This window comes from Prionailurus viverrinus, chromosome B1 (genome assembly GCF_022837055.1).
Source record: "Prionailurus viverrinus isolate Anna chromosome B1, UM_Priviv_1.0, whole genome shotgun sequence".
NCBI classification, from domain to species: Eukaryota; Metazoa; Chordata; class Mammalia; order Carnivora; family Felidae; genus Prionailurus; species Prionailurus viverrinus.
The window spans coordinates 200,067,999-200,083,535 of NC_062564.1; the positions used below are offsets into that span (position 1 = coordinate 200,067,999).

Here is a 15,537-nt window from a genome sequence, read left to right on the forward strand (position 1 = left end):
CTTGCCGGAAAGCCTGGGTATCCCGGCCGCCGCCCCCCCCCCCCCCCCCCCCCCCCCCGCGCAGATCTGACCTCCTTCAGCTCCGCGCCCTGCCGCCTCTGGCCTCCCTGGGCCGTCTGGGGTCTGAGGCTGCGTTCTTGCCGTGTAGTGCAGTCACCACTGGAACTCAGTGGCCTTTCCCGCAGGCGCTTTGAGCCCCGAAGCACCTGTGACTTCATCTCCCGTCCCTGTGTCAGGCACGGGCTCCACGTGCAACACAGGCTGTCCAGGCAGGCGGAGGGCCTCTGACCCTTAGGGTGACAGCCCTGACGGTCCAGATGAGGGGGTTGCGAGGTCACGGGAAGGGAAGAAGGGACTTGGGGGGCAGAGAATGGGGACGGGTGGGACTTAGGGATGGGCAGGAAGGGCCTCAGGGAAGGGGATGCGGAGACTTCTTGGCTGCCTGGGGCTTGAGGGGCTGTTCCCTGGACAAGGGGACACGGGACAAGTGTCCCGGCTGCAGTGAGTGGGAGGTGGGAGCGGTGGGGAGGCGGTGGCCGGGCTGGGCGTGCGGGAGAAGGGAGAAGTCTGGGTGCCCCTGGGCCCCAGGGCGTGGGAGCTGCCTGGAGCGTGACGAGTGTCAGCACCGCGCCAGGAAGGCACAGTGGGCTGCACCCTTCACCTCCGTGCCGCCCAGCGCTGGACTGGGCCGGGTCCGGCCAAGGCCGAGTTGCAGGCCTCAGAAGGACTCTGAAGGCTGGGGATGGAGAGCCCGGGAAATGGAGGCAGGGCCCAGCGATGGGGAAACGCTCGCCGTGGTAGTTCCTACCGTTCCTCGTGGGTGTCTGTCCAGTTCATTCCTCCCTCGTATCCTCATGGCAACTGGGAGGTGGGGAAGTGTCATCTTGTGTCACAGGCGAGGGGCCTGGGGACCAGAGAGGTTCAGGGGCTTCCACGTGGCACGGCACAGCCCAGCGGTCAGACCAGGGCCGTGGTGCCTGGGGCGGGTGTAGGGGGCCGCACGGGGCTGGTGACTTCGGTTCACAGCGGGGCCAGTGTCCGTCTGTCCTCCAGGTGAGCGGGCAGTGCGTACCAACTTCCCCCACACATCCCGTGAGGCCCAGCGCCACCCTCCGCTTTCCCAGATGGAGAGCTCGTACGGTAACTGAGGCCCCGCAGTGTCGGGGGACCCGGGCACGGGTCCCCTGAGGCCAGGACAGGGCTCGCCCCTGGGCCTCTTGTGCAGCCTCAGGAAGTGGCACAGCTGTGCCCTCCCTGCCCCCGGGGGGAGGGGGGCTGCTCTGTGCCAGCACCCAGGGCCGTGTGGCTCTGAACCTGTCCCCCTCCTCAGGAGCCTCAGAGCCCTCTGTAACCGGGTGGGGAGGGGCAGCCCGTCAGCAGGAAGGCTCCCGCTCCCCCGAGCTGACCGGCCGTGCCTTTGCACATCCTTTTAGCCTCTGGATGTGCTCTGCCCCTGCCAGGGGGCTCCCAGCAGCCAGGTGAGCACCTCCGGTGCCCGGACCTGGTGTCGCGTCGTCCCCTATGCCCTGTGTCCTCCCGCGGGGGCCGGATCGCCCGCTGTTCTGTCACACGTTGATCCGCAAATGTCAGAGGAGCACACGCTCCGTGACGGCGAGCACCACACCTGGGCTTGTGGGGACTGCCCTCTGGGGAGGGACACAATTAACCGAACATGCGGGAAACTTGAAGGCAGAGGTGATGGGGGCCCCCGAGATCCTGTCTTTCCTGCCTAGCTGGTCCCAGCTCGAGAGGGCAGGGCTGGGGCCCCGGGCGCAGGAGACATCTGAACAGCTGGTGGCTGCCGCGTCACCTCAGTAACTGGCAGCAGGCAGACAGTGTCCGTGACGCTTGATCATCCCTGTACCCGAGCTCTCCCCACAGGGCCTGGAATCCTAAAAACGGGTCACTTAAAATAACGGTGGCATGTGGAGATCGTGAAAAACGCAGACGGTACCAAACGTCCAGTGAAACGTGATGCAGCTGAAGCCTTCCTGGGGCTTTTCCAGCTGCGTCCCTCCAGAGACCGTCTCTCGTCTGTCCGGCCGCCCCACATGTGGTCCTCGCAGCCACCCTGACGGGCCCCCCTCTGCCCACAGGTCTCCGTGCTGGTCCTCTTTGCCCTGGCCTTCCTCACCTGCGTCGTCTTCCTGGTCGTCTACAAGGTGTACAAATATGACCGTGCCTGCCCCGACGGCTTCGTCCTCAAGGTAAGGCCCCGCCCCCGGTCCCCCACCCCCCACCCCGTGCCTTCTCCGAGGGACACAGCCCTGCTCTGGCCTCGGGTGGCCTGCGATGGGGCCCCTGTGGAAGGGAGCAGGGGAGGGAGGCAGAGGGGCAGGGGGAGAAGGCAGGGTGGAGCTGTAAACAAGGCAGCTTCTGGGAACGGACCTCCGCTGGGGGGGGGGGGGGGCGGCGTGCGCAGAGGCCCAGAGGGAAGGGGAGCAGAGCTGGGCACGCCCCACCTCCCGCCCGTGCCTGTCCTTGTCCCTCCGGCACCTGCTTGGCCAGCTCTCCACGCTGGCGGAAATGCCTGCTCTGCTGAAATGCCTGCTCTGCTTATGCGACGCGGCCTTGTTCCAGAAAGCCTGAAAGTGGCACAGAGGGTTACGCAGGGGAGGAGTGGAGAAGATGGAGGGGAGGAGGGAAGGCAGGAGGAGGCAAGATGTACTCCCAGTGGACTTGCTCCCAGTTCCCACAGCGCGGCATCTGGCCCCCCACCCCGACCCCCCACGTTTGGTTCTGACCTCTCGAGAGCCAGCATGAAGGGAAAAGCTACCATTTCCAGGGGCCGGTGTTGCCGAAATCAAAGCCGGAGAAGCCCGTGCTGAGCACGTACACAGACAGGCTTGGTCTGTCGTGTCACTGGGTGGCTTTGCTTTGGGTCTCGAGGCCGTGAGGGAGCAGAAGGCTCGCACGGGGCAGCAGGCTCAACAGACCTCCCGCTTCCCGGCATGTCGCCCGTGCGCAGTGCTCTGACCCTGCGGCCCTCCCCCGGCCGGCAGGTACGCATTTTGTGCGTGCCACGTACAGTGGCTGCCGCTGGTATTCCGGGTGCAGCACAGCCGGGGCCCATCGGGTAGAGACCCCCACCTTTGGGAAGCTCCCTGCCCTCCTCAAAAGACGCGTGGAATCGGTTGTATTCTGAGTTAGGGTATGAGCCCTGGAAAACCAAAGAGCAAGGCAGGGTCGGGCACTGCAGTTTCTAGAGGGGTGGTCAGGTTGCCTCTAGGAGGCCAGTGAGGGAGCTGTGTGGGGGCCCGGGGAACCCCCCCCACACCCCACCCTTTCAGCAGACCCATCCACACCCTGGGCCAGGCTATCTGGAGGCTCAGGAGGCACCACGGTTTAGAGGAGACCAGCCCAGAGGCCTTGGGGGGGCTTGGAGGAGGGCAGGGCTGGCCTTGACCGAGTACGTACATCAGCAGACTCCGGAGGCCGGCCGGGCTGGACCAGGTGGGCTAGGGGAGTGGCAAACACGGTTGATGGCAGAACGCAGGCAGGGTCGGCCTGGAGGCAGCGGGGGATGAGCCAGCTGTGGCCAGTCTGTGCACCACCTCTGGTGCCAGGCAGGGGCCTCCGGAGTGGAGGGGGGTGGGTGTGAACTCAGTGGCCCAGGGAGGCTGGAGGGTTGGCGAGATGGCCCAGCAGGCTGCCGCAGGGAGCCTGGGAAGAGACTCGGCAGGGTGCTGGGGATGGAGAGGACACCCACATGACATAAGGCTGAAGAGTGACTCTGGGATGCAGGGGAGAGCCTGGTCCAGGGCTGGGTGACGCAGGGGGGCCGAGGTCATGGGGAGGAAGCAGAGCAGATGTGGGCACGGTGCCCTGACGGGACCCACGTGTGCAGAGGACAGCTTCCTGGGACTAGACGGGCTGCTCACAAAGAACAGGGGCCAGCGGCTCCATCAGGAGGACGCAGGGTCCGCGTCTTGGCTCTTTCTCTGGGCCCGGGGCACGCGTCCTGCACGGAGGAGGAGGGTGCAGCCTGAAGCTGCCCCACCCTCCCTGCAAGGCCAAGTTCTGCTGGTGCAGGCAGGTGGAGTCAGAGATGAAGGCCTGGTTCTGAGAGTCCTGGCAGGGAAGGGGGCAGGTGCCTGTGCGTTCAGAGGCCGGGACGGGTGATCCTGGTGCCCAGCCGGCACCAAGTGAGTGTTCTGTAGCTGCGTCCCTTGGGACTTGGGCATCTTCCACTGGCGTTTCCACCTAATTGGGGGCAGATGTCCTTCCTGGAAAACACAGCTGGAGGGCTGGAGAACTGCTAGTCTGGGTCCAAGAGCCCTTGGCTGAAGCTGGAGGGGGGAGAAGTGCGATGTGTGCCGAAGTCCCCTCCCTGCCTTTCCGCCTGTTTTGCGATTGTACACGTCACACACAGACCTGACGGTTCACAGGGGTTTTCACACGGGGATTTCTGAATGCTCCCCAAAACCTGGGTAGGTACCAGTAGATCCCCCTTGTATCGGTGGTTAGATGCAGCATGGACACGATCTTCCTTGTGCCCCAAGGTCACCCCCCATGGGTCCTTCGTACATATATATTCAGTGCTTCCTGTGGGGAGCCCTGCTGGGTGCTGGGCGTGTGGTGCAGGACGGGAGGAGTCCAGGTCCTGCCCGTGGGGCCGGTGTTCCGGTGGGGAGACAAGTGGCAAGCAGACAGGCAGATACCCAGTGCCAGGCAGAGAGGCGGCCAGGGTGACTGTGCGTGCCCGGGGTCACTGCTTCCAGGTCACCTAGGGTGCAGTCTGAGTGAGGAGTCCATTTTGTCCGCGGTGGCGAGGGCCTGCTCCTGGACTGAGGCCACAGACTGGGCTGGGTCCTGCTGACCCCAGAGCCGGAGGGGGGCCCGTGGGAAGGGCTGATGGGCACGGGTGCCGCAGAGGTCCTGGCACAAAGCAGAAGGCAGGCACCTGCGCTGCGGGTGAGGGGAGGCTCCTTGTGGCCAGGCCTCCCCGCCAGAGTGTCCCGTCCTGACGGGTGGGCAGGGGCGGGTGCTAAGTTCCTGCCTTTTTCTTTTTTTTTTTTTTTTTTTTTTTTAAATTTTTTTTTTCAACGTTTATTTATTTTTGGGACAGAGAGAGACAGAGCATGAACGGGGGAGGGGCAGAGAGAGAGGGAGACACAGAATCGGAAACAGGCTCCAAGTTCTGAGCCATCAGCCCAGAGCCCGACGTGGGGCTCGAACTCACGGACCGCGAGATCGTGACCTGGCTGAAGTCGGACGCTTAACCGACTGCGCCACCCAGGCGCCCCTCCTGCCTTTTTCTTGAAACCGTGAAGTCGTCATAGGAGTTTCACGGGAGGGTTTCCACGTACTGGGAAACTGCCCGGCCCTGCATGTTGACGCAGACGGTCAGACACGCCAGTTCTCTCGGTGGAGTTCGTGCCCGAGGAACACTTGCCAGTGCTGACCGTGTGCCAGGGCTGGAACACGCTTCCTCGGATTACCTCGTTGGTGTGACGGTCATTTGCTTTCATGGCTGAGAGATGAGGGGCAGGGCCCCCTCAGGGGGACGTGTGGCTGTGATTCTGTCCTGATGGGGGCCGGGTCAGAACATACTGGGGAGCCCCTGGCCCCATGCTACTTCACAACTGGGGTTCTCACCTGCCACCTGCCCACCGTGGTGCTTGCCCCGCATTTGCTTCCTGTGGCCCGCGTGCGGGCAGTGGCAGAACCGCCCATCGTCCTGGCCTGGTGCCCCGAGGGCAGGGCCACTCTCTTAGGCCTGGAGGCCCTGTCCCGGACCGGAGTGGAGTCCCACACTGCCCGGTGGGTGCTGGCGAGTGGCAGGGGGAGAGGATGGAGCACAGGTGGCAGTGCGGCTAGAGGGGGGGGGGCCACCTGCCTTGCCGGACGGGGGCGGCTGCTTCCTGACACCCGGATGTGGGCGTGGGTGAGCGTGGACACATCCTGTCTTCTTGCCCGAGCTGCCCATCGCGGACCACAGTCCTCATGGACACCCAGCATGCGGGCCCCTTGGCCCCATCTCGTAGACGGGGGGCGCCGAGGCTCAGAGCGGGAGGAACTGCGGTGAACTTGGCCTGCAGCGTGGACCGACTCTGAAGCCGCCGCCTGGCCCACCGACGGGCTGGACAGGCAGAGCGGGGTGTGGGGCATGCCGTAGTCCTTTGTCCTTTCTCTTCTGGAAATAGTCCTCCGTGCTCCCGGAAGGTGGTTCTGATCCTTTGACCAGAGGAGGACTGTTCTCCGCTGGCGGGGCAGGACCGGGTTGAGGGGAGAGCATGCGTTCATTCCGTCCCCTTTCCGCTGTCCGCGGCGGTCACTCGTCTCTGGGTTACCCAACAGGGAAGTACCCATGGCACCCGCCTGGCATGCCGGGTCCGTCCTGGGGAACAGAGGCGTGTGGACATGTCGTCCACTCCTGCAAGACCCCGGTGCTGTCTGTACCCCTTCGCTGTCTTCCCAGACCCAGCAGTGATGAAACGGTAGCTCGTGGGCCGGGCACCCGACCAGGCACGACAGCCTCCATCCGTCAGCAGCCACACCGAGGAGGCCCCGACCTCGCTCCGCTGAGGGGCCAGACCCGCCACTTCTCGGTGTCGGAGGAGCATAGCCCAGGTCTCCTGAGTGAAGGCCCCGGGGACGGGCACGGGGGCTAGTAGGTAGCGTAGGGCCCGTGGCCCGGGCTCTGGCGTGTTCCTTTCGGTGATCCTGCTGCCTGGCACAGCTCCTGACCCTGCTGGACAGCCCACCCGAGGGAGAGCCGACCCCCAGCCATCCTCGTCCTAGACACGAGGCCGGCATCCCAGGAGAGCCATCCGGGCAGAGAGGGACCCCGGGCACGAGCGGCCACTACGTCTGAGCGGCGGGCGCTTTTCTGTGACGGGGGCGTCATCCCTGCTCTCTCTGCACAAGTCGTGTGCTCTGCCCTGTGTTGCTGTTTCTGGCACCGAGCAGGGGCCGGGCTGTGTGGAGCCGCCCACTGCGGAGGCCTCGGGGTTCAGAGGGCGACGTCACAGTGTGTCGCTCGCCTGTGAAGGTGCCGAAGGCTGAGCCGGTAGGGCAGGCAGGGCGCGGGGAGCCGAGCCGCGTTCCCGAGGCCTGTGTGGGCCCGAGCTGGGGCTTGAGCTCTGGCTGAACCAGACACTGCCGGGGCTCCGGGAAAAGAACGTTCTGCCCCGCCGGCCCTGGGGCAGACTGTTTCACTTCTCACTCTGCTCGACTCGGGAGTCCAGCGGGTCACCTGTTGGCGGCTTCCCACGGCGACACCACGTGGGGCGCTGGGCACTCTGCTGTGCCTTTGCGTCTCCGGGTCTCACCTGCCCCGGCTGGAAAACGGGGCTAACGGCACCTGCCTCGCAGCGAGAGAACGTGCATAGGAAGCGCCTGGCCAGCTGTCAGGTGCAGAGAGAAGGTCGGGAGGAGGAAGGAGGTCAGGAGGAGGAAGCATGGGTGGCGGAACCCCAGTCCCATTTTCTCTGCTGCCGGGGAAGTGGCAGGTGGGCGTTGCGTCTGCGGGCAGATCTCAAGGAGCAGCCTTCTTCACCTGCCGTTGGGTTTTAGAGACCGAGGAAGAGCTGGGCCCAGGCCCGGGGGAGGCTCCCCTGGTGCATCCCGGGCCGGCACTCGTGTCTCCCAGCGCCCACGTCTGAGGTGCAGCAGCTGTGGCTGGCCGGCCGGCCTGGCGATGGCCCGAGGTGGCCAGAGATGATGTCATCAAAGATCCTGTCACCTTCTCCACTAGGCGCTTGCCCAGGAGAGGTAAACGGATGGTCTGCGCCGCTGGGTGTCTTGCGAAGCCCCAGGAGTTAACTGGTCAGAGTGCCATGGATGGTGCCTGGGCTTCAGATCCGGGCGGTGCACCCGCCAGCGGGGCGGCCTTGGCCGAGACACCGCGTGCAGCATGCGGAGCCTCAGAATCGTCTGGGGAGGTTTAAGGATACAAAGGTGCTGAGTCAGACCCTTAGCGGTAGGCAGAGAGCCTGGGTCCTCAGACTCTTCCTGGTGAGTGTGGAGGTGGCCAAGGCCAGGCACCCGTCTTTGCTGAGGTCTCCCCTCACTGAGGAAGAGGCCGTGGCGTTCGTGTATTGCTTTGGTTGTTCAGACACACAGGTAACGTGGCTTCCACGAGGCGGGAGGTCCGTCTCTCTCACATGAAGGCTCCAGGCAGAAGGCGGGTGGCGGGGGGGGGGGGGGGGGGGGGTGGAGGCAGTTCTGTGAGATCATCCTGGAGCCCCGATTCTGTCTTGTGCTGCCCTGCCAGCCCCTCAGGGCATTCTCCGCCTCCGGGCAGTCGAAGCCAGCGAGAAAGGGCCGCGGGAGAGGTGGAGGGTGGGCATCCACGCCCGTCCCTCTGGCCTGGCTGCCAGGAGCTGGGAAGCATAGTTAGCTCAGCACCAAGTGCCTGCTTGACTCAGGAGAATGCGCCGTGGAAGCCGATCATCCGCAGCCCCGCCCACCTGGCTCGTGGGCCCGGTGAGCTGCACGTGTATGGTGTGCTCGGGCCACGTCAGCTGTGGTGGCCCAGTGGCCTGGGTCGGCTCCTGGACCCACCAGGAAAGGCAGCCTTGGGTGCAGGATCTCTCTGGGGTCCTGGACGTTTTACCAGCTGATGAGAGCTATGGACTGGACTCCCCCACCCCAGGCCCCTTTAATGTTCTGTGGCCTGTAGGGATGAAGCCTCTTCCTTCGTGGACAGCTGCCTGGGATAGCCCACTCCCTTGCCCCCCCCCCCCCCCCCCCCCGCACCGTATTGCTGTCTGGGCTCCTGCTTTCTGGGTCACAAGGTCACACCAGCTCCCCGACGGGAGGCCCTTGTGTGGCCGTCTGACCCCGGTCGTCCTTCCCAGTGCCCTCCTCACCCTGCTGGCACTGTCCTGTCTGTGAGGCCCATCTCCTCTGCCTCGAGGGCGCGCCCTCCTCCGACCCCCTCCTCTGGAGAAGGCCTACTAAAGATCCAGCTCCCAGGAGGTTTTCCTGACTTCCCTTCTTTTACTATCTGTGTTTCCAGCAGACAGGTCCAAAGTATCTTCTAGTAGATGTAACGTAAATGACAACTAGCGGAAGATCTTTAGCAAAGCAGGACAGCTCATCGTGCCCCTGCAGCCCAAGCCCCGCTGTGTCATGGCCTCGCTAAAGATGTCTGTCCTGTCGCGGTGGGACCAGTGCAGGCGGTGGCTGGGCTGCGTTTCTCCTCTAAGCCCAGGGAAGGTCCCCGTAAACACCTGGGGGGTGTTCACCGGAGACCCTCCGGCATCCCCGCAGCATCGAGACGTGCGTCTCCACGGCCCCTTGTCTTTCAGAACACCCAGTGCATTCCAGAAGGCTTGGAGAGCTACTACGCGGAGCAAGACTCCAGTGCCCGGGAGAAGTTTTACACCGTCATCAACCACTACAACCTGGCCAAGCAGAGCATCACACGCTCCGTCTCACCCTGGATGTCGGTTCTGTCGGAAGAGAAGCTGTCCGAGCAGGAGACCGAAGCCGCTGACAAGTCAGCTCAGTGAGACGGGCAGGTTCCTCACAATGTGTCACTCGAAGGTAACAAAGGGACTTGGAGGGACGTTTCGTTAAATATAATTACCGATAATTTAGAGGTTACTCATTTATGGTGCAACCGCTTCTGTTTGCTAATGCTGCTTTGCCAATAAAACTTGCTGCCGACCGCTCATGGGCATAAGATCAAGTGCATATCAGCATTGCTTAAAGAGCTGTGACACCACGTTCCATGTTAAGGAATCTTAATTTAGCTGCTTTACTGGGATTTATGGGATGCCATCAGAAAGTAAATTTACACTGGATATGCACGGGGTTTGGATTCAGATAAATAATGCGTTTCGTGGAATCGATTTTTTTTATCGCCCTCCCCCTCCCCACCGCACTGCTGTTGGCAAACCTTACTCCACAGCCATATTTAGACGGGTCCCCACTTGGTTAAGAGCAAGCTGTACTTCGGATTTCTTCCCACCTTCAATCAGGCGGCAGCCGGGCCATCACCATGATGTGTGGCAGTGAGAGGTGCAGAGAAGGAAGGAAATGGGACGTCCGGTAGCGGGTGCGCCCTTCCCTTCCCCACGCCCACTCCGAAGCGGCCGAGTGTCCGCAGGAGGGCCCGCTCGGGAGGCTCTATTCCGCCCCCTGGAGCTGGCTGGCACCTTGGTGCGGAGAGCACCGTGCTTCAGGCCGGCGCATGTAGACCGGGTCCAGTGTCCCAGCACGTGTGGTGAGGGGCTGTGGGAGGACCCTGGGCCACGGGCCTGAGGAAGTCCGGGCCCCTGTAGGTAGTCCGTCTGCTCTGTGACGTGTTGAATAGGAGCGACACCCTTTGGTCTTTTTTGTTCTGTCCTGTTAATGAATAAATTTGCACCAACAGCCCTGTTAGCGAGTTAGTTTTTAAGACCTTATTTGTGTTGGCAAAGTCAAAATGTAATTGCTGGGAAGCCAAGACTGATTTTTATTTTGTGAACTAGAAATCTTTTCATGTAAGGAGCAGGCAGGGGAGGCTGGGAGGGGCTGGCGTGGCAACTTGCAGATCCACTGAGGACATTTCAATTCACGATCTTTGTAAAGAAGTTACATTTCAAGCTGAATCTTGACATTAAAGGATATGTTTACAAAATTGCCAGTTAGCTAAGCTACGTGTGTAAAACCATTAAATGGAAACAAGGCATCCGCAGACATTTTCTTCCATGTTATCTGTGCTGTTTCTGGTGGACATGTCAGAAGTTTCACTGTTTTCAGTAGGTCAAAAATAAATGGCAATGAGTTTGAGATCTGTTGCAAACAAGCGTGGTGGCCACGGCCAGCTCCATCACTGCTTTCTGAAATATGCTTCCAGAACCGGATTTTATTACGGAGGGTGTTTCGCAACCATGACCGTGGCCTTGGAGCCGGGGCGCGTGTTCTAGAGCTGCGTGCTGTGAGGGTGTGATGTGAGCACGCACGAGAAGCACTGACTACGTGCCAAACTCTCCCGCACAGATACATCCATGAAAGCTCTAGCCCACGTAAACGCACTGCTAAGGCATCACCCCTTTGTATTTTCTAGTAGACGTTTTATTGACTGTAAATCCATTCACACGTAACTTTTGACATTTTCACTCTGTGCAGAGAAAGAACACAAGGGTCCCTGTGGCTGCACCACAGACTCTCGATTTTGCATACACAGCACATGATTTTGCAAGGGGGCAACGCAGAGCCATCGGCACCCACACCGAGGTGGGGCCCCGTGAACACCAGCATGCTCTCTGCACAGATGTGGTTCCCACTGCAAACAGGAACACCTGTTCTAGAGGGACAGGTGCACGGGCCCAAGGGCAGACAAGTGCTCCTTGGGCCCCAGCAGCCCCTTCCCCCACGGGCAGGCAGGCGTCTGCTGACCTTCTGTATCTGGACCCACTGATACTACACGAAGTAACCGTAGTTGCATTTATTATATTTGTGAGGCAAAGGCGAGTTTTCTACAACGTAGCGACTCTGCAGCACTTGGCTCAGGCAGACAAGAAGCTACAGGAAACTAAGTGATGGTCGCTTGCCGTGAGAAGTTATCACCCAGCACTCTTCCCTAAGCCACTGGAAGGGCCAGGTCGGTGCCTCCCTGAGCCCCGCCTCCGGGCAGCCCCTCCACGTGGGCCACCAGTTTGGGTGCAGCCAGTAACGACCCCCCTCTCTTCCACCCTGCCTCAGGAGTGCCACGCAGTCCACTGTCAATTTGTGTTCATTAGTTTCTTTTTCAGCTACTAAACGGGCTAAGACCACAGGTCTGGGTGTCCCTTTTGTGGGAGCACGTAGCTCTGCCACCGCCCCCTCCCCCCAACGTGGTAGGATCTGGGCACAGCCCTGGTCCGATGCCGGAGACCCTTGACAGCGCCCCATGCGCCAGGGCGTGCAGGGCAGACTAGCTGTCGTACCAGTCCAGGAAGAGCAAGGAGAAGGAGCACATCACCAGGAAGAAGAGCACCCACACTCGGAAGCCGGCGTTGTTTTTGATGGCCTGGGGGGCGGGAAGGGCAGGAGCACAGGATTTTGGGTTGAGGAGTGCTCACGCCCTCCGTGTGTCCGCACGCACTCCCTACCCTGGAGCTTATGCTTACCTTAATTAGTAAGCAGAGCCAAACAGTGGTTAGAATCCACCAGAAAACAGGTGTCTCCCCCTTATTCAGACGTCCTACACCCTTCTCCCAGCAAACACCTGGAAACGGCCCACGTGGGGCCCAGGGTTAAAAAGAGCCCCTCGGCTGGCCCGGCAGCGGTAGTGGCCCAGGAATGGTCCCACGTCAACACAAACCAAGGACCACACTCAGAAGACCACGTCCACTCAACAGAGTCCACTGTGGTGGCCTCGATAAACAGGGACCAGGGCTCTGGCCCTCGGGGTGGGGGGTCCAACAAGCTTCTCCGGTGGCGCCCACCCCTGGTGCAGGTGGCTGATCCAACCCTTGCCAAGAGTGACCTCGTGTGCCTCCGATCGCTCCTTTGGAGGGCGGTGAGTCCTGTGTCTTGGTAATAGCAGGTGCCCCGGGTTTGGCGAGGACAGAAATGTGACTGTCTTAGAGGTCAGCACGGTTAGGAGGTCAGCCCTGCAGGCTGGGCCCCGGCAAGGCTCTCACGCAGCCCTGACTGCCCGGACGGGGAGGCCGGTGGGGCCTGGGGGGCCCAAGGGTACTCACCTCTCTGATGTCTTCGTTGCCCTCCTTGATATTCTCAGTCGCCCCCACAACTAACTGGTGAATGCTGTCGATCTCGGCTTCCTATGGAAGAGGAGAGACAGGTAGACCCGACCACCATCTCCTTCCCCGAGCATCCGGACATCAGGAGCCAGCAGCAGCCAGGGCTTTACAAGCGGGAGCCTGTGGGTCCTTGCCGGGTCCCGAGGGGCAGGCACAGCCCCGTTTTACAAAAGGGAAAGTCAGGGTTCAGAGAAGTTTAGTAATTTGCCAAGAGTCACGCAGCAACCACGTGGCAGGACTGGGACCAGAACCCAGTGCCTGTCGCCCTTCCACCCCCAGCTGCTACCTCCTGTGCCACTTGCCGGCCAGAAGGGACAAACGCGAGAGCTGCCAACACGTAGCAGCCACCGCATGCCAGGGGCTTCCCTCTGGTCCCCCGCGTATTTATGAAATCCAGAGACATGAGCTTCCAGATGTGTGTGCTTTCAGACATGCACGCTAGCTTCAGGGGAGCACTTCGTGTCTCACCATCTGTGTCTCTCTTAAAAAAAAAACAAAAAAACAAAAAAAACTAAACCGTAAAAACAGCTCCCGTGTACTGAGAGCCTGCCACGAGCTGGAAGTGCGTCAGGAACCTCGAGCCCCAGCCCTGAGAGTGTGGGGGGGACATGTGCCCAGTCTGAAGAGGGCAGTGTGGCTGGGGTGCCCAGGTCACCCGACACACTGGAAGTCAGGATTGGATCGGAGCCAGTGTGTGTGACCCAACGTGGCCTCTGAGCTCTCCTGCCACGCTGAGCTGTCCCTGGAAGCAAGTCGTGTGCTCTGACAGGGACAGCTCACTTAGCTGTTTTATGGGTCAGGAGGCTGAAGTGACAGCCATCAGGCTTCTAAGTGGAGGCTTAGCACATACACGCTTAAATTGGTCCTTCAATGTAGTTAGAAAGGGAACTCGTGAACCCGAACTTTCCGTCAGACTGCACATACCTAAATTTACAGCGATTCGACTCTGGTTGTGAGGTTTCGGGCAGGTTTTGTGGGGGCGGGAGGGTCTTAGGCCAACTGGGCCAGTTTAACACAATGCAGCAGAAATGATTTTGACTCTGAAACCATTCCACGGTCTGTGGATGCTAAAAAGAAGGATAAATTTATCGGGTCCCTAAAAGTTTTGCCAGTTACTGGCCGGATGAGTTTCAGAACTGGAGGCAGGAAGAAATAACATGAAAATCCCCTTCAGAGAACAACCCTATTTCCTGTGTGGACGGGACACCTGAGGTGGCACGGACCTGGCGTTCCGAGAGGGCCAAGTGTGAGCCCTAAGTCACACTGTCGACCCGCCAGGTGTGCTGGGTGCTTCCTGTGGGTTATCTCCGAGCCTCACGACGGCCCTGCGAGGGCCACTCCGTTTGCAGACGGGAAAACTAGCTCAGAGGCACCCGGAAGGAAGATCTACCCAACTCCCTCCTCTGTGGGCATTGGACTCCCACCCAGTCCGGCCTGGGCCAGCCAGCAGTGGGTCAGGTGCAGAGAGCTCCCTGCCCCGCACAGAGGCTGCACCGGGGGGTCAGGAGGCCCTCATGTGAGGAGCTGTACTAACCCACGTGGCTCGGGGCCATGGCTGCAGGGATCAGGCAACCTCAGAACAAGCACCCTGATGTCACAGTAGATGTCACAGTAGATTCTTTTTAGCTAAACCTTAAATCGTAATTTTTTTTTTCTTACCTGTTGTAAAACCTTCTCTGTGAATATTTCTTGGAGCCTGGAAATTTCAACCACTCTCCCTTCGATTTGCCTTCATTAAAGAAAAAAAAAATTACATACAACTATTAGTAGGTGGTGGTCCTAGCAGGAGTGTTACACATTTCTAAATGGACCACGTAAGTGAGAAATGGGAGGGAACACCACCACAGCCTCCAGAGAGGGAGGGGACACCACATCATTCGTGGGGGGGGAGGGGGGGGCACCACGTCAGGCTCAGGAAGGAGGAGGCCGGCATTGCACTTCCTGGCTCTCCTCTGAAGTCTCTCACTTAGGGGGCGCGCTGCACTGCGGAACCAGCCCTCCCCTGCAAGCTGACCTGTGGTGCCCCTGCCTCGGAGTCTGCACCCCTGGTTGCAACAGGCAGCCTTCGAATGCTAAGGCCCGTACCCGGCCCGGTAACCACGGTAACGCGGCGGAGACTCAGAACGCCAGCGTGTGCCGACCACTCAACGTCGTTACCGCCCAGGAGGTCGAGGGGCAGGGTGCTGCCACCCAAACCAACTTCCCGGGGAAAGGAAAAGTCCTCCGGTTCTGTCTGAAAACGTATCTGGGTTCAGCAACCATCTGAGCTTCTCGCTGTTTCAGGGCCAGCAAGGGCGCCCCGGGCGTGGGCTGGGGGGTGGCACGGGTCTAGAAATGGGGGCGGCAGGGGCTGAGCCGTGTCGGGGCAGCCGGCGGCCGCTCCTCCCGTGTTTCCGGGTGTGGGAAGGAAAAGTGAGGCGGGCGGGGACTGAATCTCGGAGCAAGGCCCGCAAGGCCCACAGAGCGAGGGCAGAGGCCGCAGAGGAGCACAGGTGCCATCAGAGTCCCCGGGGGCTGTGGGTACGGCGTCAGGACGCACTTTCTTTTGGATGAGCCCACAGCACAGCGGGTTTAATTTCCCTGCCAAAGCCCAGGCCTTCCTTCCAGATGCTCCAGACACTCTCGGGGAAACAGGCCCCACCCACGTGCCTCCCCTAGAGGGCGGGCCAGCGATGGCTCACGTGGGCACGGCCACTCTCCTTCCACGCTGCCGACCCCTTTGCTGAGGGGGCAGACGGACCCCAGCGGAGCCATATGCAGGAGGCTGCACCTGGCCAGCCATCCCTCACAAGGCCCGCCCCCTTACCCGGGAGCGATGAAATTAACAGCCCCTAACCATGCAACTTGCGGTCAC

The 15,537-nt window shown here is 61.1% G+C and overlaps 2 protein-coding genes across 8 annotated transcripts in view; one reads left to right on the plus strand and one right to left on the minus strand.

Annotated features, from left to right (window-relative positions):
* Positions 1-10,326, plus strand: part of NSG1 (neuronal vesicle trafficking associated 1) — a 31,928-nt gene extending 21,602 nt beyond the window's left edge. For 2 of the 3 annotated variants that reach the window (XM_047857683.1, XM_047857682.1), the window contains exons 4-5: positions 2,097-2,207; positions 9,258-10,326. In XM_047857683.1, coding sequence (XP_047713639.1) covers positions 2,097-2,207; positions 9,258-9,461 — 315 coding nt within the window. In that variant the 3' untranslated portion in view covers positions 9,462-10,326. The remainder of the gene's footprint in view (positions 1-2,096; positions 2,208-9,257) is intronic. The other variant, XM_047857684.1, reaches the window with a different exon arrangement.
* Positions 10,327-11,368: 1,042 nt separating this feature from the next.
* The window catches only part of STX18 (syntaxin 18), a 122,660-nt gene continuing 118,491 nt past the window's right edge, over positions 11,369-15,537 (minus strand). For all 5 annotated transcript variants that reach the window (XM_047857678.1, XM_047857680.1, XM_047857679.1 and 2 more), the window contains 3 exons: positions 14,343-14,412; positions 12,624-12,704; positions 11,369-11,947 (listed from right to left, as the gene is read on the minus strand). In XM_047857678.1, the coding sequence (XP_047713634.1) occupies positions 11,852-11,947; positions 12,624-12,704; positions 14,343-14,412 (247 nt within the window). In that variant the 3' untranslated portion in view covers positions 11,369-11,851. The remainder of the gene's footprint in view (positions 11,948-12,623; positions 12,705-14,342; positions 14,413-15,537) is intronic.